The 20,188-nt window shown below is 41.3% G+C and overlaps 2 protein-coding genes across 3 annotated transcripts; both read right to left on the bottom strand.

Annotated features, from left to right (window-relative positions):
* Positions 1-1,937: 1,937 nt before the first annotated feature.
* Positions 1,938-5,382, bottom strand: LOC128600163 (keratin, type I cytoskeletal 13-like). The gene is made up of 7 exons (XM_053612408.1): positions 4,919-5,382; positions 3,831-3,913; positions 3,439-3,595; positions 3,021-3,182; positions 2,803-2,928; positions 2,247-2,470; positions 1,938-2,149 (listed from the first exon to the last, which is right to left on the bottom strand). Exons 1-7 carry the CDS (start codon positions 5,303-5,305, stop codon positions 2,032-2,034), a joined length of 1,257 nt encoding a protein of 418 aa, XP_053468383.1. The 5' UTR covers positions 5,306-5,382; the 3' UTR covers positions 1,938-2,031.
* Positions 5,383-15,201: 9,819 nt separating this feature from the next.
* On the bottom strand, positions 15,202-19,613 carry LOC128600508 (keratin, type I cytoskeletal 13). Of its 2 annotated transcripts, none has more exons than XM_053613054.1 (7): positions 19,013-19,613; positions 17,700-17,782; positions 17,320-17,476; positions 16,707-16,868; positions 16,483-16,608; positions 15,584-15,804; positions 15,202-15,409 (listed from the first exon to the last, which is right to left on the bottom strand). In XM_053613054.1, exons 1-7 carry the CDS (start codon positions 19,532-19,534, stop codon positions 15,298-15,300), a joined length of 1,383 nt encoding a protein of 460 aa, XP_053469029.1. In that variant the 5' UTR covers positions 19,535-19,613; the 3' UTR covers positions 15,202-15,297. The 2 variants fall into 2 exon arrangements, with proteins under 2 accessions (XP_053469029.1, XP_053469030.1); XM_053613055.1 differs by having other exon boundaries at positions 15,202-15,406.
* Positions 19,614-20,188: the final 575 nt, after the last annotated feature.

The following is a 20,188-nucleotide window of genomic DNA, read 5'->3' as shown; positions in this document are numbered from 1 at the left end:
TTCCTAAAGATGCACCTAATATGACTAAAATACTGTTCCCCGATATTACAGCAAATCACTGGCTATTGTGCAGTTATTTACCCTCAGTGTAGACAAATACAATGTGCTACAGCTAACAACAGACAAACAATTATAATCTTTCATGTCTTTATTGAATACATCCCATTAAACATTCACAGTGCTGTGGAAAAAGTAAATGAACTTTCTAAAGACCTAAAACATCATCAGATTTTCACACAAGTCGTAAAAGTAGACAAAGAGAACCCAATTAAACAAAAAGTTAGACAAAAATATTGTACTTATGTGACCGTGGATTTAGATTTACCACCAGGAACACATTTAAAGGGTTCTTAGATTTAAATTTAATCAGTAATTGATCTGATAAGTGATTTGATTATAGTGTTGCTAACAACTTTCTGACAGCTGACAATATGGCAGTGGGGAAAAATTAGGAGCTCCTGCACCACACAATACCTTCAATCCCCAGGAGTTGAAACTCCCAACATTTTAGATGTACACACTAGATGATGTGAAATTTACCAAGCAAACCCAAGAGCGAGCTTCTCTCCCGCACTTCTCACGGAGCAGTGCGTAGTGTGTGGGTGTATATGTGCACGTGCCCAGCCTTCACTTGTACCTAACATCACTACTTACTGACACCTCCAGGATAACTTAGGCAATAACAGCTTTTCTTGCCTTTATACTGAGCTGGAAATGTTTATCTCGACATGAAATAGATTTCATACAATGCATTGGTTACACTTATATTATACTTATCACTTATTTTTTTGAGGAAAATCCAATATTACATATCTGTGAGTGGCAAAAGTATGTTAATTTGAAGGAGAAATTAGAGTCAGGTGTTTTCAATCAATATGATGATGATCAGGTGTGAGTGAGTGAGCATCCTGTTTTATTTAAAGAACAGAGATCTATCAGAGTCTGATCTTCACAACACGTTTGTGAAAGTGTATTATGGCACGAACAAAGGAGATTTCTGAGGACCTCAGAAAGAGTTGTTGAAGCTCATCAGGCTGGAAAAGGTTACAAAACCATCTCTAAAGAGTTTGGACTCCACCAATCCACAGTCAGACAGATTGTGTACAGATGGAGGACATTCAAGACCATTGTCACATATAACTGACCAAATATAACATTTTTGTCTCATTTGTTTAATTGGGTTCTCTTTGTCTACTTTTAGGACTTGTGTTAAAATCTGATGTTCCAGGTCATATTTATGCAGATATGTAGGAAATTATAAAGGGTTCACAAGCACAGACCATGTCTTTGCTGTTAAAGAGAACTCTTTCTGGTCAAATTCAAGCTGCTGTTGATGCAGCTGTTCAGTAGCGCCAGATCTTTTCCCTTTCAGCAAATGCTGTTAAAGCAAAAGATATGCTAATCAACTTTAAATAACTTTAAAATATACCTGACCCCCCAACACCCACCCCCCAACTGTTCTCCTGCTTGGTCAATGTGTAGTTTGATTGGAATCTTTTAAGCTTCTATGTGTCCAGTTCATCTCAGACCTAACATGGTATAATGATGTAATATACATTATGAGGGAAAATCAACCATTAAGAGTTGCTGAGCATACAGACTTCATATTTAGTTCACCTTCATTCAGCCTGTTCTGGAGCACGCTTTTCAATGGTGTTGGACACTGTTTGGGAAAACACACACTATCCTATGCCTCCTTTAATCTTAAGGTGCAGGCTCTTTATTAGTACCTAGAATAATGAAAACTACAGCATGGGGCAGAGCTTTTTCCTAAGGACATGTGGAACAGCCTTTAAGGACACAGACACAGTCTCAATCTTTTGGTCTCAATTGAAAATATTTGTTAAGATTTTTGTTAATAACTTTTCTATTAGCTAAAGTCCCAGATCTGTGGGTTCATAGAAAATTTTGGTAAAATGAACAACAGACACGTGAACTGCTTTGACTTGAATTTATTTTAATTTGGAAGCATTGAGAAAGCATGTCATAGGGATGGAAGTCATCTCGTTGATGTGTGGAGACTCAACATGCTTACTTGGTAAAAGTTTTGCTCTCAGAAGAACTGGAGGAGCTTACCACTTTACCATCCACCACCTCCTCTGTGACAATTACAACCTTCCGAGTGGTGGAGCTAGAGGAGGTTGTGGTGCTAGAAGATGAAATAAAGACAAAGTGAGCAGAAAGGTGAGGAGAGACAATATCTACATATTCCCCAAATCTACTAAAATTTTCTGTGAAATGTTCACCTGGTGGTCGCTTCTCCATCCAGCAGTCTCCTGTACTCAGCGATCTCCATCTCCAGTCTGGTCTTGATGTCCAGCAGCATCTGATATTCCTGAGACTGACGCTCCAGATCAGCACGAAGCTGCTGCAGCTGCTCCTCCAGACTTGTCACCTGAACCTGATAGCCAGTGAGCATTTGTGCATAGCGGTTCTGTGTCTCAGCCAGAGTGTTTTCAAGAGATGCTTTCTAAACAGGCAAGAAGATGAAGCATGTTTAAGGAAGGGAGGGTCATGAAGGTTAGCAAGAAATCATATGGAGAGAATTAGCAAAAATCATCACAGGTTTAGCTGAAAGCCATATTAATATTACACACACGTTCATTCATATCATGATTAGCAAAAAACACATCAGAAATATTAGTGAGAAGATGTATCATATGGATAGCTAGGATTATTAAGAAAGTTTTGAATCATGAATATTATTGATTATATAATATTTATATTATATTATATTATATTATATTATATTATTTCATATTAAAGATCAGTTTTTGAATGTTTGGTCTAAGACACTCTCACCATGCTAAGCTGTGACTGAAGCTCAATTTGCAGACTCTGAAGAGTGCGTTTGACTTCTGTGATTTCAGATCTCGACGTCTGGAGTGTTTCTGTGCTGATGGCGACCTCTTTGCTCAGTGCTTCACTCTGTGGTGACGAAAATTGCAAAAACAATTGAAAATCTCAGAATGATGCACTTCTGAGCACTGAGAGTTAAACACGTTCCAATTCAGACTCACCTTGGTCTGGAACCAGGCCTCAATTTCTTTGCGGTTCTTAGCGGCCACGGATTCATAATGCTCGCGGATTCCAGCCAAGACGGCATTCAGGTCTTGTTGTGGTGCGGCATCCACCTCCACATTCACCTGTCCACCCATCTGAGAACGTGCCAACAAGAGCTCCTACAGGAACATAGTCGAGATGTGAGCTACTGATAGCATTGTATCCACAAAGACACTTTGAGGTGATGGAATTCCTCAGCGATGAGGTCTTTGGGGTTGAAGTGTTCTAGGTGTATTAAAGTCGATGAGGTCTAGGTGCATTAAATGTATTGCAATACACCGTGTAAATGATGACTGCATGATAACTGTGACATGCTGAGTGCTGTAAGTTTAGTGAAGTGGTTCTTTGTGTAGATGGTTGAGGATCATGCCTCACCTCCTCGTGGTTCTTCTTCAAATAGATCAGCTCATCTTTCAGACCCTCAATCTGCATCTCCAGATCCGATCTGGCCAACGTCAAGTCATCTAGAACCTTCCTCAGCCCGGCGATGTCTGCCTCCACTGACTGCCTCATGGTCAGCTCATTCTCATACCTGTCACAATAAAAACAATCTGTTTTACACCTGTAGTTTATCTCAACCTGAGAAGGTCAAACTGAAGAAAAAACAGACCCTGTTGTACTCGTCCAAGGTTGTGTTTATTTATTCTAAGAGAAGCTGTATAAACTTAAAGTAGAACCAGAACATGACACCAGTCTGCTCTCTATTGCTTACACTAGAGAATCATGCACACTATATAGTTTTATAAATAACGGTTTTGGACACTCACTTTACTCTGAAGTCATCAGCAGCAAGTTTGGCGTTATCAATGTGGAGGTACAGTCCTCCATTCACAGCAATGGCACCCTGAATCTATAAAATAATCACAAAGTTCAACATTTATATACAAGTTTTAATTTCCAATAAAATATCCAAGTATAAAAAGGTACAAAGAGCTGGTGTGGCCCCTGTAATGAAAGGTAATTGGGTGAAATAGATGGGAGTGGCCCTGTAGTGAGAGGGAATTGAATGAAAGAGATAGGTGTGGCCTTTGTGTAGGGAGGGGATCAGGTGAAAGAGAAGGGCGTGCCTCCTGTAGGAGAAAGGGATTGGGTAAACATGTCTGAAGACAAATGAGGGAGGACTTCCTGCTGCTCTGCCTTTATCTTCCTGCTATTATCCTGCTATTATATACTATTACATAGCCTATTATTGGTATATATAGCTGTATATATCTGTATATATAGCTATTATATAGCATACCACACATGCAGACAGACAGGTGAATGTGCAGACAGACAGGTGAATGTGCAGACAGATAGGTGAATGTGCAGAGAGCAGGTAAATGTGCAGACAGACAGGTGAATGTGCAGAGCAAGAGGTAAATGTGTATACAAAGAGATAACTGTACACAGAGAAAATGTGCAAAGCAACATGTAAATGAGTATAGAGACATGCAAAAGTGCAGAGTGATAGGTAAATGTGTAATAAGGATGGATTTTAAAAATTGTGGTCATCCTAAATGGTTTACAGCATATAAGTGTGAGTGAGTGAGAAGTGGGGTTACACTGAGGGCAGGGTTATGATAAAGGATGATTGCTCGTAGTAATAATTACACCTTCATTAATTTCAAATACATCATCACCAGTCTCCCACTCAGTAGAGTTAAAGTGAACTTCATCAGTGGGATAGTGGGGAAGGTGATCGTGAGTACCCTACTCACTATGCACTACATCCTATTAATACTAACCAGTGCATTGTGGGATTTCCATGGGTGCACCATATCCTCTCTACTATGACATGACTACAAAGGCTGAGTCCCTAAAGAGTGCATAGTGGTTAGTAAGGAAGCTGATAGGGGGAAATTTAAAGCCATACCTTGGCCTGGAGGTCACTGATGGTGACAAAGTAGGCAGAGTAGTCTCGGGCAGCGGGCGAGGCCTTGCCTTCAAGGAACTGGCGGATCTTGAGCTCCAGCTCAGCGTTGGCCTTCTCCAGCGTGTGCACCTTCTGCAGGTAGTTGGCCAGACGCTCGTTCAGATTCTGCATCGTCAGCTTCTCATTGGCTGAAACATCGACAGCGTCGGCGAGGTTAAAGCCACTTCCGACGGACAACCTGGAGGTGGAGATGCGCACTCCGGACCCTCCGGCTCCTCCATACACGCTGCCACCTCCTCGGGAGCTTCCGAGGAGCAGGGCTGAGCCGCTCCTCACAGAAGAGGAGGAGGATGAGATGAAGCTTCGGTTGGAGAAAGTGCTGGCCATGATGATGATGAGGATGTAGAACTCTTCTGCTCACGCTGGAGAAGAACAAGTGGTAAGAGCTGAGAACTGGCTGCTTTTAAAATCCTGAAAAAAGGGGTGGGGGTTTAAGGGGAGAACTTAACAGAACATTCCTTGCCACAGGGTGAAAACACCTCAAACCAGAACAACCTGTCCAGGAGAAAGAAAGCGACCAGAAAAGCCACCAGTGGAATTTGCACAGATTGATCATGTGGGTGAGCCAGCAAATCACAGCCTGAGTTTAAATCATTCTACGGTTATACAAACATGACCTTTTGATCACAAAACATCTCCACATGGCAGACGTCCAGGGGTGCGCTAACAAAAGAAATGGCATTAAGTGATTTTGCACAGGATGTCGAGATCTTTAATGAATAAAAAAACTGCTGCAGGAGGCGTGTATGAATTTACTGTACACTTAAACATAATAGTTTAACTCAAATAAAATAAAATGCAGATAATCATCTGTTTAAAACCATCAAAAAGTGGCCAAATGTTTGAAAAGTCCTGCTTTTGTAAAAGAAAAATATATTTAAGAATTTACTTACTTTTTAAATTTATTGTTCATAAAAAAACTACATACTTTTATTACTTTTAGTGTTAACATTTACTAAATGTATTATATCGGAAGAACTTATAACAGTGTAAGTGTTTTTAAATTGTAATTACCAGCAAACAGAGGACGTACCCCTGACGGTGCAAACGTCCACTTAGGTCCGCATTTGGTCCGGTTTGTAACGTTCGCTGGGGACGTTTCGTACAAATTCAAATATTAGGTTCATAAGAGACTTGTGTGAATGCTTTTCAGTTTTAACACAGAATTTAGAGTCCCTCACCTGTAAAGAGATTGCTAGGCAACATTTTAGACATATCAAATCATAACACTACTGAATGTGTTCATTTCGTTGTTTTAGGTTAGAAACCAACGAGAAGAAATGCCATCGGAATAACCCCGGACACAGCTGACAACCAGACACACACACACACACACACACACGGAAAGAGCACAGCACCTTTACAATTGTTCAATTAAAATAAATGTACTTTGTTCCTTACAATTTCTCACGTGTCTGTTTTCTCTGGTTAGCCGAAAAGTAAAATAAAACGACGTTCAGAGGACTTTAATCGAAAGTCCCCTAAGTGTCCCGAATGGCCGCTGGACGTCCTGTGAACGTCCCCTTGAATGTCCGGACTACACATGGACGTTCGGGGACGTTCGCAGAGGCCATTTAAGGGACGTTCTGGGGACGTTCTGGGGACCTTGTTTGTCAGCTGGGTACGTGATGTTTTAGCTTAAACATCCTAAACGCATTTAGTTGTGATATTTTTTTAATTGCACTTGAGTAGATTTAAGAACGTAATTTGTAGACAGAATTATCACACTTAAAGTGCATTATAAATACTTTAAATGTTTTTAAACAAGTACTAAGCTCCATCCACTTTTTTGCTCTTTTGTGTTCTTGACAAAGTGAAAGTGCATCAAAAAAAAGTTTGCAATATTCGCTGTCTCCTGCCTGTTTCCATCCAACTGGCCTTTTGTCTATAAAATGGTGTGCGTGATGGCATCATCCTTTAAAAATGTTTAAACTAATTGTTGCATAAGTTTTGGTGTTTCACAGAAGAAATCTGCCCCTGAGCTGTTTCCATACATCATTTTATGTATATCACAAAATGTGTACCTTATGCATCTCGCATGTTCTCAAATCTTTGAAAAATGGAGAAAATATTGAGAATTAATTGGAATTAAATCAGCTTGTTATTTATTTTTTATCTTTCACTTTATGTCACACAGACTCGACTGTACTCGGAAAAATTTACGAGTCCAAAATGCCAGAGTCCGTGACGAGTCCGAATTCGTTCATAATTGGACTCAGGAACCTCCAGGTGGTGAGCGATATTATTTCTGTAAGCTTGTAAAGATTGTGCATTGCGTAAACATTTAACCCTGTAAGTCACATCAGTGATTCTTTTACGCAGCCAATAAAAACAAAGCCTCAGGTGGTGAAACTGATCACGGATACCAAGCATGTTTCACACGGTGGAAGAAATTCTTTTTGAAAAACTGAACCTTGTGTGAGTTACTTTAACCTGTAAGGTGTTAATTATGAATGATTCCTTTAATGGAAGGAGAACAAAGCAGCAGCCCATGACACTAATCTGCCTTTGAGATTATATCCTCACAAACTGATTAAAAACCCTAATGAAGTCAGTTTCCTGCATGGTTTCATTGGGTGGAGAAACTGGATTTAAATCAACAACCATTAAAGTGATCCATGCACAAGTCTCTTCATTCTCAAATCAGATATCACGATTAAATGCAGAACCATGTTAGAAATGGTAAAAGGTGCACTTATATAGCGCTTTTATCCAAAGCGCTTTACACTGTGTCTCATTCACCCATTCACACACACACACACACACACACACACACACACACCAATGGTAGCACAGCTGCCCTGCAAGGCGCTAACTTGCCATTGGGAGCAACTTGGGGTTCAGTGTCTTGCTCAAGGACACTTCGGTATGTGGAGTCATGCGGGCTGGGAATCAAACCGACAACCCTACGATTAGTGGACAACCCGCTCTACCACCTGATCCACAGCCGCCCCACACTAAAACTAGGATGCATTTTATTATAAATTATTTTAAGGCACTAATAAAACCACATGTAATGAAACTGATCTGCGTTTGCATGGAGATAAATGATCAGGTCATCAAAAGCAAGTTTTCGGAACAATTTGTTTATTTCCTTCAAAACCAAGTGATGGTTCTCAAACATGAAAGCTCCTGAAGATCATTTTTCTGTTCAACATCATGTTGATCATGTGTTACTGATCCGTAACACTGAGGATTAGGATATCTGCCAGCTCTGCAGTGTGTGTGTGTGTGTGTGTGTGTGTGTGTGTGTGTGTGAGAGAGAGAGAGAGAGAGAGATAAAGATCAGTGACTCAGCCAGTGAAACATTTCTGAAGAAATTCTCCATCAGAGACACGAGAACAGACTTGCCTTACATACTGTGACCTGTTGTATATGAAAAACACAAGAAATAAACACGAGGGAGACCAAGGATAAGTAGTAAGTAACTTTATTGGGAATTCACAGGACTGACTGGGCTGGTGGGTCTGTAATCTGTGGGTGAGGAAAACGGAAGGTAAAGGTGAGGAGGGGTACGTCCTGGGGACGTGGGATAGCCAGCTGAGGCATACAGGGGAGATTACTCAGGACTGGTAGATGAGAAAGTGGGAGAGTGATCAGAGCCCAGGGAAGAGAAGGCCACGTCATCATCAGTCCGATAGCTGGAGGAAGGATCAGGCAGAGGGTCTGTCTGTGTAGAGACGTCAACACACACGATTGGGCGATTCTATATCTGAGAGGTGGGGGGAACCCCGCATCTCCAGAGGGGGTGCGAAGAACTTCGAGTAGCATAGTGAAGTCAGCAGTGAGATGCGCAAGCTGATAGCGAGTGTTCAGATCCAAATCCAGCCCCTCCAGTAAAGGAGATAAGAAAGTGACGGGCACCTAGGACACATAGAGAATGAAATGTATGAGGCGGTGATATTGATGAGTTGGACTCATACTTAAAGATTAAGATTAACTTTAAGATTAATTTATTATTCACAATGAAACCTAGGAACTGGGGAGTACAGACAGAGAGGCACGTGCAGACACACACACACACACACACACAGAGGTGCAGACACACACACACACACACACAGAGGAATGCAGACACACACACACACACACACACACACACACACACACACACACACACAGAGGCCTATGCAGCCACACACACATGGAAGGAATGCAGAATATTATAAGGATAATAAAAGGAGTATAAGGATATTATAAGGATATTATAAGGTATAGAGTAAAGTAAAGGGGGTAAACTATTTGCAAGCATTATAAACAGAAAATGTAGAACAAAATATGAAAGAAACCACATTAGAAAACAGAAATGTAGAACAAATATGAAAGAAACTTACTCATAATGTGTGTGAAGAATCCTCTGCTCACGGTAGACCAGTCAGGACTGACACTGACACAGGTTATTTTTTACGGAGGAAATGTGACGAGCCAATTAAAGGGTATTGGAGCTGGGCTACACCTACTAGATAACTGTCCCTGGAACGGCGAAGGCCTCAAGATAACTGTCTATGAGATCAGCAGACTCCGTGGGAACAAAGTCTCTCAAAATTGTTGATTCGCGTACGTAATGGTATTCTGGGAAAGCTATTTCTAAATATATTGATGTTTGGGTTTAGAAAACTGTATAAATAAGGGATCTCCAGCTCCGGGTGTGAGATCGCATTTTGGGACGTCTCAAACTGTGGGGATCTCGTGTGGTGGAACAATAAAACTTGGACCTTGCTTTTCCTCACTCTCTGGTTCCGTGTGGTACTTTACTCTGCACCCGGGCAATTGGTTGTAAGTATACTTGATTTTGTAAATAACTTATAATAGTAACTGTGTAGGGGTCAGAATTATAGCCCACAGACCTTCACACACACACACACACACACACACACACACACACGCACATACATGAACACCATTCCACTACCTCTGCAACTTTTGCACATTTCTTTCTTAAATTGCTGTTAAAACACCGTAAACAAAATACTGCACTGCTGTACTGACCCCCTGCAGTTTTTCTGCTAATTATCATGTTATGTTTACATTTATAACATTTATTATTATAATATAATAAATATCTCTTTGCACATTATTCTACATTGGAACTATGTACTGCACTCTCCTTCACTGTTCCTCTTGTCCTGTTTAGTAATTACTGCACCGTCTTGCACTGTGGCACACGTGCATTTTATGTAGTCCTGTGTAGGTCTGTGTAGGTCTGTGTAGGTCTGTGTAGGTCTGTGTAGTCCTGTGTAGTCCTGTGTAGGTCTGTGTAGTCCTGTGTAGGTCTGTGTAGTCCTGTGTAGTCCTGTGTAGGTCTGTGTAGGCCTGTGTAGTCCTGTGTAGTCCTGTGTAGTCCTGTGTAGTCCTGTGTAGGTCTGTGTAGGTCTGTGTAGTCCTGTGTAGGTCCGTGTAGGTCCGTGTAGTCCTGTGTAGGTCTGTGTAGTCCTGTGTAGTCCTGTGTAGGTCCGTGTAGGTCTGTGTAGTCCTGTGTAGGTCTGTGTAGTCTTGTGTAGTCCTGTGTAGTCCTGTGTAGGTCTGTGAAGTCCTTTTGTAGTGCTTTTTACTCCTTTGTAGTTCTGTGTAGGTCTGTGTAGGTTTGTAGCCCCATGATCCGGAAGAAATGTTGTTTCATTTCACTGTGTACTGTACCAGCTGTACACAATGTAAATGACAATAAAGCCACATAAACCTTAAATTTTAATAAAGCTCCTTCACTTGTCATTAAACTGATTTATTTCTGCATGAAACTGATTTCTGCCACCATCAACATCTTCAACCACCACGTTTTCTGCCACCAAAGCACATGCTAAGGTGAAAGCTGCCTCTGCTAAACTGGCCTTTGCTGAAAAGGAAGGTGATTTGATGAATCAGAAAGCTGACCTAGATGCCAGTTTCCACATTCTCACGAGACACGAGAACAGACTTGCCTTACATATTATGACCTTCACACACACACATACGCACGCACGCACACACGCACGCACACACACATACATGAACACCATTCCACTACCTCTGCAACTTTTGCACATTTCTTTCTTAAATTGCTGTTAAAACACCGTAAACAAAATACTGCACTGCTGTACTGACCCCCTGCAGTTTTTCTGCTAATTATCATGTTATGTTTACATTTATAACATTTATTATTATAATGTAATAAATATCTCTTTGCACATTATTCTACATTGGAACTATGTACTGCACTCTCCTTCACTGTTCCTCTTGTCCTGTTTAGTAATTACTGCACCGTCTTGCACTGTGGCACACGTGCATTTTATGTAGTCCTGTGTAGGTCTGTGTAGTCCTGTGTAGTCCTGTGTAGGTCTGTGTAGTCCTGTGTAGTCCTGTGTAGGTCTGTGTAGTCCTGTGTAGTCCTGTGTAGGTCTGTGTAGTCCTGTGTAGTCCTGTGTAGGTCTGTGTAGGTCTGTGTAGTCCTATGTAGGTCTGTGTAGTCCTGCGATTGAGTCGATAATGCCACGAGAAAATTCTTACCAATCTCCACTAATAGTTCTATAAAGCATGGGGGAGACTGGGGTTGTATATTCTTCAGTGGTGTTGGTGAGCTTGTATTCACTAATGGCATCATGAAGTCACTGTACAGAGACATTCTAGTTGCAGACTTGCAAAAATCATTGAAGAAATTATTTAAGTTTATAGAAACGATAGAAGAACCCTACAGCCCTGATCTAAACCCTACAGCCCTTACCTAAATCCTACAGCCCTGATCTAAACCCTATAGCCCTGAACTAAACCCTTCAGCCCTTCCCTATTCCCTACAGTCCTCACCTAAACCCTATAGCCCTGAACTAAACCTTACAGCCCTGCCCTAAACCCTACTGCCGTGACTGAAATCCTACAGTCCTGACCTAAACCCTACAGCCCTGACCTAAACCTTGCAGCCCTGACTGAAATCTTACAGTCCTGACCTAATCCCTTTAGCCCTGAACTAAACCCTTCAGCCCTTCCCTAATCCCTACAGTCCTCACCTAAACCCTAAAGCACCTACCTAAACCATACAGCCCTGACCTAAACTCTATTGCCCTATCCATTTATGAGCATTTATGGCCTGCAGTGTAGATGAAATGAGCAGATTGTTGATGTTCTAGTGTGGATGAACCAAAACTTTTGTTGGTTGAAACTTTGAGGAAAGTTCCACCACTGTTCTTATAGAAAATGGATGATTTTACGCCCAGATGCAATCACGAAGTTCTGAGAAAGAAAGGATAGCAGACAGCATCACTTCAGCACCCCGTTTGTTTTGGACAGGAAAGGAGCATGTGACTGCAAGGTGGAGTGGCAGAAACACACACGGCTGGCAGCTAATGAGTGGAGCGGCTTCTCCTCAGTGTCCTGCAGGAGACAGGTGGCTATAAAAGGGAGTGGCAGGCACAGAGGGGTGAGTGACTTCTCTGACCACATATTTGATAACATGCGTTTTGTTTCTCTGTCTGCCAGATGCCAATGACAACAGTAGAGAAGAAGCTCCTCCAGTGTGTCTGTATTCTGACTGTCGCAGTCTAGAGTAGCTACAAGAAAGAAAGTAAATGTTCAATATCTTGTACATTTAATATTCAAGAATCTGCACTATTTGCACTATTTCTAGCTCCCTATTTAAATGTAAGCAAATGTGTCATATTGGCCATGTCAACTGCTTTGTACAAAAGGACAGAATTCCTCATGTCTAATCTCTTCTATTGAAGCGTGTGATCAGACAACACTCCAGTTATGAGGTTTTACACAAACTTTTGGAGTCCATGCCAGCTCGAGTGCACACTGTCATTAAAGCAAAGAGGGGACGTACCAAATACAAAAAAATTTAAATATTTTAAAGATTCTATTTTGCACTCAAGTTGTTGTCAATAATATAATTATTAATTAGAAAAGAATGCAAAATAGTTTCACTAGTGCTCTCAGACCTTTGGACCCCACTGTGTATATTTCAATAAAAAATTATTTAGTTATTATAAGTTGTTAGTTTGTTTATTCGCTTACTTCATGATTATATTCCCTTATGAACATGATGACCGCTGAATATTGATGAAACTCACTAGCGAGCACTTCCAGTTCCACAGCACCCCCCTGTGGAGAATCTCCATCCATCTCTTAAAACCAGGTATATGAATATTACTCTCTTTCAGTTTAAATCCAGATTAAAGACATTTCTTTAGCCTAGCATTCACAAAACACATCTCATAACGTTGTACTCCAGTCATCTCTGATAAAATGATAACAAATGCACATGGTCATCTCTGCCTGAAATGCAGTGAACAGCAGCTATGCTAATCCTTCTCCATTTGTTTCCTATTCCTAACTCTGGATGCTCATCCCGAGGTAGTCAGTGTATGTGGCCCTTCAGCTCAGAACCAGCCTCTACGAAGATTCCAGATGACACCAACACCTGCGAAGATGATGATACCAAAGTCTAATCATCACAATCACAAGCTCTACACATGTTGCCCCTGAGGTAGCAGTGGGCCTGACCCATTCTGCTCTGACCGGCCTGGTCTGTCCTGGTGCCCTGCTTCTGGAGTTCTTGTCACTTGGAGGCCACTCACTGTGCTGAGGATGGCCCGATATGGACATCCTTGGGACACACTTGGAAGCAGTGAAGATGGCATTGGACTGCAATTGATGCGGGTAGTTTTGGTGCTGTGTCTTGTGACTGTGGTTGCAGTTGCGGTGACATTTTTGGAACTGCAACTGCCACAATTACACAAACAGACTTTCAGGTCTCCATCGGTGGACAGTTCATGACTCCAGCGGAATAGACTTCATGTTGAGACTGTGGTGAATTTCATGATTACACAGTTGCACTTCTTGTTTATCATGTAGCACACAGTTAGAGAAGGGATTTATTTATAATCGCACTATCCGGTGTCACCCAGATGAGGACGGGTTCCCGTTTGAGTCTGGTACCTCTCAAGGTTTCTTCCTCATATCGTCTCAGGGAGTTTTTCCTTGCCACCGTTGCCTCTGACTGCTCATTAGGGATAAATGCCTCAATTTAAAATTTAGATCTAATATTTATATATTTCTGTAAAGCTGCTTTGTGATAATGTCCATTGTTAAAAGCACTATACAAATTAAACTAAACTGAATTGAATTGAAATAGTCCTTATTTTTGCAGGATCTCCGTGTTTAATTATTCATTCCCTCTCATTAGTTTTACTTATTAACCATTCCTCCACTGGAACCCTAAAACCCATCCCACATCTCTTCACATATCACAGTGCAGGTCCTCTGGTCATTTCAATTTTAAAATAAAATTGCATTCGTCAGCTGCAGTTATATAGAACAGGAATCAGTGACGGTGACCGTGGACACAGACTGACTAAAACTCGACAGATGAAGATTGTAAAAACACATCACCTGGTCTTTATCTAATCTGTCCAGTGTGGTGAGTCTGTGTCCTCAGACTGTAGCCTCAGATTGCTGTGCTTAGCTGACAGGAGTGGAATGTGATGAGGTCTTCTGCTGTTGTAGTAATGTTAAAACTTATAAATAAAGGGTGCTAGAAATTAAAATATATATATTTAGTACATGGGAGTTAGCATTGCCTACACCACCCAATGAGATGTAACTGATGACAAGGAATTTCTTCACCAAGCTTCTTTTACAGCAGTACACTCCACCATTTACACCACTCATTACACCAATAACTAATGGTATGATCAGCAGAGTAACCCCCATCACAGAGACAGTTTAGTATTTCATCAGTTAATGAGAAGATGTTGTTTGTAATGACAGCTTCAAGATGCTTCCTGTATGAAGAAACGAATCAGCCGCAGTATTCAGGTGTGATTTTGGCCCGTTCTTCTAAACACATTGTCTTTAAATCTGTTTTTGTCCAACCTAAAGCCCTGAAATCAGTCGTGATGGCTCATAGCTCTCAGTGCTCTCTTGCCCTCCAGGTTTTCTCCTGTCTTCTCTAAAAGACAACCAGAATGGGCTAACTCAATGAATGATCTATGTTTTCATTTTTTTCCTTTTTATTTTTTAAATGTATGTATTTTATAACATTCCCATCTCATTATTACTTTCTATTTACTTTATAATTCTTCTTTCTATCACTCTATTCTCCCGTTTACTTTAACTAACACTTTGAATAATTTATTTTTAACCTCTCTATCAATAGCCTTCACGTTAGTCCTTATCTAACTTCATGCAATTCTGCTTTATAACTTTATACCAACTGTAACCAACCAAGGATGAATAAACCACGTGACACAAACACACTTGTTTAAGTTTGAACACTTTTATTGATGCTTTAGCGTTGTCATAATTCAGGTTTCATGGAGGACGTTCATGTTCTTCTCATTCATGATGTTTCCTCACCGTTTGTTTGTGATGGATTTGGAAGTGGAGCTGATGACTTTGCCGTCCACCACCTCCTCCACCACTGTCACCACCTTGCGCTTGGAGCTGGAGCTGGAGCTGGAGCTGCTGCACACACACACACACACACACAAAATACATATTTTTACTCATACTGCACATTTTGGTCTAGTTAGCTAGCTAGCCAGTTTACAAAGTAACTACCTAGCAGTGTGTCTTGTACAGATGGAAAGTGAGAAATGGAAAGTGGAAAGTGTGTCAGGCCACTGCAATGCATCTCACCTTACACCTTCTCCATCCAGCAGTCTCCTGTACTCGGCGATCTCCATTTCAAGTCTGGCCTTGATGTCCAGCAGCATCTGATACTCCTGAGACTGACGCTCCAGATCAGCACGAAGCTGCACCAGCTGCTCCTCCATACTCGTCACCTGCTGCTGGTAGCCTCCTAGTTTGGCTGAATAACGTGCCTTTGTGTCTGCTAGAGTGTGTTCCAGCGACGCTTTCTGCAAAGAAGAATGTTGGTTTAATAAATGAGCACTCAAAGCTGGTAATAATCATTTATAATCCTAATTAGCATTTCTTTAATGGTAATACTAGCTAGTTTTGTTTGACATTGCTAGTACTATTAGCTATTTTGCAATATGACCGATATTAGTTAGTTATATTAGAATTGCTTCAGTAGTGGTTAACATTGCTACAATGGACCCATAATACCATAAAAAAATATTTAAAATATTTCTACAGGCATAATGCTAGCCATGTTAGTTTAACATTGTAAGTATTGCTAGCCAATTGTCCATGATAGCAGCATTACCTGCATGTAAATGTTCATGTCTAGGAAGTGTTTAATTTTAAGTATTGCTACAGCTGTAATGTGGACTATGTTTGTTTAGCATTGTTAGTAATGTTAGCTAATTTGCAGTTTGACCTATACTATCCAATACTTTTGTTTAGAATTGCTTCTATATTGGTAAACTTTACTATACTACTTATGTTATGCTAGCTATCACTGTTTAAAATTGCAAATGATGTTAGCTATTTTGCAGTATGATGTGAGCTAGTTTTATTAGAAAGCTTAGAATTGCTTCATGAGGAGTGAATTTGCATTGCATATTTTTAGCAATGCAGTAGTGATGCTAGCTGATTGTCTAGAGTATAAATGTAGAAATGTTATTCTTCACCATGCTGAGTTGTGACTGCAGCTCGATCTCCAGCGCCTGCAGCATTCGCTTCAAATCTGTGGTTTCAGATTTGCTGGTATGGAGCGTTTCTGTTTTGCTGACGACTTCTTTGTTCAGTTCCTCGCTCTGTGAGAAAAAACATTCATGGCAGTGTTTAACAAGACAAGTCTGAAGTTGTAGCACAGTGCAAACGCTTGTACAAGGAATTTAATAATTTTTTTTACCTTGGTCTGGAACCAAGCTTCAAGTTCACGGTTGTTTTTAGTGGCAACAGCTTCATAGTGCTCGCGGATCTCAGCCATGACTTTGCTGAGGTCTTCCTGCGGTTTGGCGTCGACTTCCACATTGACTTGACCACTCATCTGAGAGCGTGCAGCGAGGAGGTCCTGCAGAGAAAACAAGGGTGGTGGTGAGGTACGAGGGTGTAACAGCAAGGCCTGAAATAAGCACTAATATTATGCTATATTGTTATTACTTATAGTGTGATATAATTTATCACCATGTCTATCATTGTTATTTACAGAAACTGTCTTTATTTTATTTATGTATTTATTTGAATAAAAAAACATAAAATTTGTTTCACCTGCACTTTAATCAAGCTGGAAAATTGTAGGCTGGTATTAGCCTATACTAGCCTATAACAAAACTATATTTCAGTGTTTATTTTCACTTCCCTGTCAGCTTTCAATCAAGTGACTTTTGTAAGCGATGTGATGTCACTTCCTGGCTGAGGAGATCAAAATTATGGAGCTAACAGGGTGAGATAGGTACAGCCACCAGAAATGTTGTGCTAGTTCTATGGCGATGTGTAGATAACTATGTCACTCCATCACACACCTCCTCATGGTTCTTCTTGAGGAAGATCAGCTCCTCCTTCAGACCCTCAATCTGCATCTCCAGATCGGATCTGGCCAACGTCAGCTCGTCCAGGACTCTCCTCAGCCCAGCGATGTCAGCGTCCACCGACTGCCTCATGGCCAGCTCGTTCTCATACCTGAAACAATCCAAAATATTTTCATATATTCCACAATTAAACACAAACCAAATGAGCAAAACTGAGGTCAACATCATGAATTATGGAATTATTAATTGCTAAAAAGCTTAGATACTTAGTGTGATTAACATTCTGTCTGTTATTACACACAATAACTCTCATTGCACTGAAGTATGGATTAATTGAAAAATTGTTTTGTGTTATTTTATAAAAGAAAACATGCTTGACTCTGAAGTCATCAGCAGCAAGCTTGGAGTTGTCGATGCTGAGGTAAATGCCTCCACTGATGCGTGTGGCATACTGGATCTACAGGATATAAATGAACACATCACAGTCGATAAATAGATTAATAAAAGTGAAGAGGAAGTCTGGATCTCCGGTGTAATTTCAAACATGGCCACAGGGTGATGAGTCACAATGAGGCAGTAACTCGAGTTTTTTGTTATTCTGAATGGCGGGTGTGGTTGTGTCTGCGTGTGTGTGTGGGGGTGGGTGGGTGGATGGTTGGGTGTGTGTGTGTGTATGCCTGAGGGTGTTCCATTCACTGACACAAAACAGTGAAAGTGTGTTCCCACTTTTATTACACTCCTTTATTTATCTGAGCCAGAATAACAGGTGATTTATTGCTTATGCAATGGTGTACACCTCACTTTAAAACCCCACCCCTTCACCTTGACCCCTTAATTAACCACTATCTCAGTGAGCAAGGGGATCGTTAGGGACTGGGAGTCCTAATGTAGTGAGGAATAAGAATGCTCCTGTATTATTGACAAAGGGGATATAGATGGGGTGAGGGTCCTACTTTTATGAGAAAGTGACGTCCTAACCTTGCATCTACACAAACCACTTAACCAAGCAGATAGTCAATGGGGATAGTGAGGGAGTTGTGGGCCTTACTTCAGTGAGGAAGTAGATGGTAAGTAAGAGAAGGCCATACCATTGTGAGAAAGGACATAATGAAGAATTGAACAAGGTAAGATCAGGATAGTGAATATCTAAGGGTCTCATCCTGGAGAGGGAACTGAGGGTCCTAAGCTGGTGAGAATGTTTTAGTGAAGAACTGAGGGTTCTACCACAGTAAAATGGGGATAGTGAAGAATTGAGGGTCCTACCCAGGTGAGTTGGGGTTAGTGAGGAACTGAGGGCCCTAACCTGGATAGAGCTCTATCTTAGCAAAACAAACAGTCCCTACAGGATTTCACTTTAAATTTAAATTGCACAAAGTTGTTTTACACAGACTTTAAAAGTGATTTTTGCTGGTAAATGAGACCTTTTAGCTGTACTCTTATTCGACAAACGTAAAGAGAAGAGTGCTTTGACTGAATGCGCGTTGTGATGATTTTGAAAAATTGCAAGCTCATGCAAATATTACAGAATTTGCTTGATTTTGCATTAATTTCTGCAATCTCAACATCGCTAAATCCTGGAGGGACTATACAAAGAAGGTAGTCAGTGAGTGAAGGCCTAGAGTGAAGGCCCTCGAGTTAAGGCCCTACCATAGTGAGTAAGTATATAGTGAGTGATGTAGAGTCCTACCTTGTCCTGCAGTTCACTGATGGTGGTAAAGTAGGCAGAGTAGTCTCGGGCCGTTGGTGAGGTCTTGCTCTCAAGGAACAGGCGGATCTTGAGCTCCAGATCAGCGTTGGCCTTCTCCAGGGTGTGCACCTTCTCCAGGTAGGAGGCCAGACGCTCATTCAGGTTCTGCATCGTCAGCTTCTCACTTTCTGATACATCGACGGCATCACCCTTGCTGAAACCGCCCCCGGCCCCTCCAAAGCCTCCACCGAAACCACCACCTGCGCCATAGCCACTTCCTGCGCCGTAACCACCACCTGTGCCGTAACCACCACCTGCGCTGTAACCACCACCTGCGCCATAGCCACCTCCAGCTGCAGAGCCGAGGAGCGCTGGGCCACTAGAGATGCGTACACCATAACCACTGCCTCCGTAAAGGCTCTGGGCTCTCCCGCCACTCACACGGCCACCACCCATGGAGCGCATGGAACCACCAGATCCACCTGAGCTGAAGCTGGTACGAGACTGAACAACGGATGTCATGGTGATGGAGCAATGGAGTCTAATTCAGCATCAAACTTGAGAGGGAACAAGTGATGAGCGAGTGAGGAGATGCACAACAGATACCTTTTTATTCAGAACGGAACGAGGGAGGGAGCAAAGGGAATAGGAGGAGGGAGGGAAAGATTACACAATACTATGTTACATAATGTAGAGGATTTGGCCAACACCTACTCCTCAGGGCAAATATACACACACTCACTTACACACACACACACACACACACACACACACACAAACCCTGTAATAAAAGTTTATTTCTCTAATGCAGTCTGTATTGTTTTATTTTTTTATATACATAATAGAGTTCCTCCCAGTCCTAAAGGCAAACACATGCATGAACAAGCACACACACACACACACACACACACACACAGGTGCAGGTGACACGCCCGCTGTTGAACATAATAAATAATGACCAGAAGAGATCAGAAATGAGTCACAGATTTAAAGTTTATTAAAAACTTTAAGAGATTCAGTCATGAAAAATAGAAACGTATAAAACTGCTGTAGATATAATTTAGATAATTTGTATGGTTTATACAATATTTATTCTACATACCATCTTTATATATACTGTACACAGTCCACGAGCTTCACGTGATGTTGGAGTATTTCAGAAACTGCTGGTCTGAG

Source organism: Ictalurus furcatus, chromosome 24 (genome assembly GCF_023375685.1).
Source record: "Ictalurus furcatus strain D&B chromosome 24, Billie_1.0, whole genome shotgun sequence".
Taxonomy (NCBI): Eukaryota; Metazoa; Chordata; class Actinopteri; order Siluriformes; family Ictaluridae; genus Ictalurus; species Ictalurus furcatus.
Note: the sequence above shows the minus strand (reverse complement) of the source record. Positions and strands in the feature narration are given on the sequence as shown.

Coding starts and splice junctions, on each gene's coding strand:
- LOC128600508 (XM_053613054.1), bottom strand. CDS start 19,534: ATGACATCCGTTGTTCAGTCTCGTACCAGCTTCAGCTCAGGTGGATCT. Junction 16,869..17,319: donor TCAAGAAGAACCATGAGGAG/GTGTGTGATGGA, acceptor TTTTCTCTGCAG/GACCTCCTCGCTGCACGCTC. Junction 15,805..16,482: donor TGCAGTCACAACTCAGCATG/GTGAAGAATAAC, acceptor TCTTCTTTGCAG/AAAGCGTCGCTGGAACACAC.
- LOC128600163 (XM_053612408.1), bottom strand. CDS start 5,305: ATGGCCAGCACTTTCTCCAACCGAAGCTTCATCTCATCCTCCTCCTCT. Junction 3,914..4,918: donor TCAGTGACCTCCAGGCCAAG/GTATGGCTTTAA, acceptor ATTATTTTATAG/ATTCAGGGTGCCATTGCTGT. Junction 3,596..3,830: donor GCTGATGACTTCAGAGTAAA/GTGAGTGTCCAA, acceptor TTATTGTGACAG/GTATGAGAATGAGCTGACCA.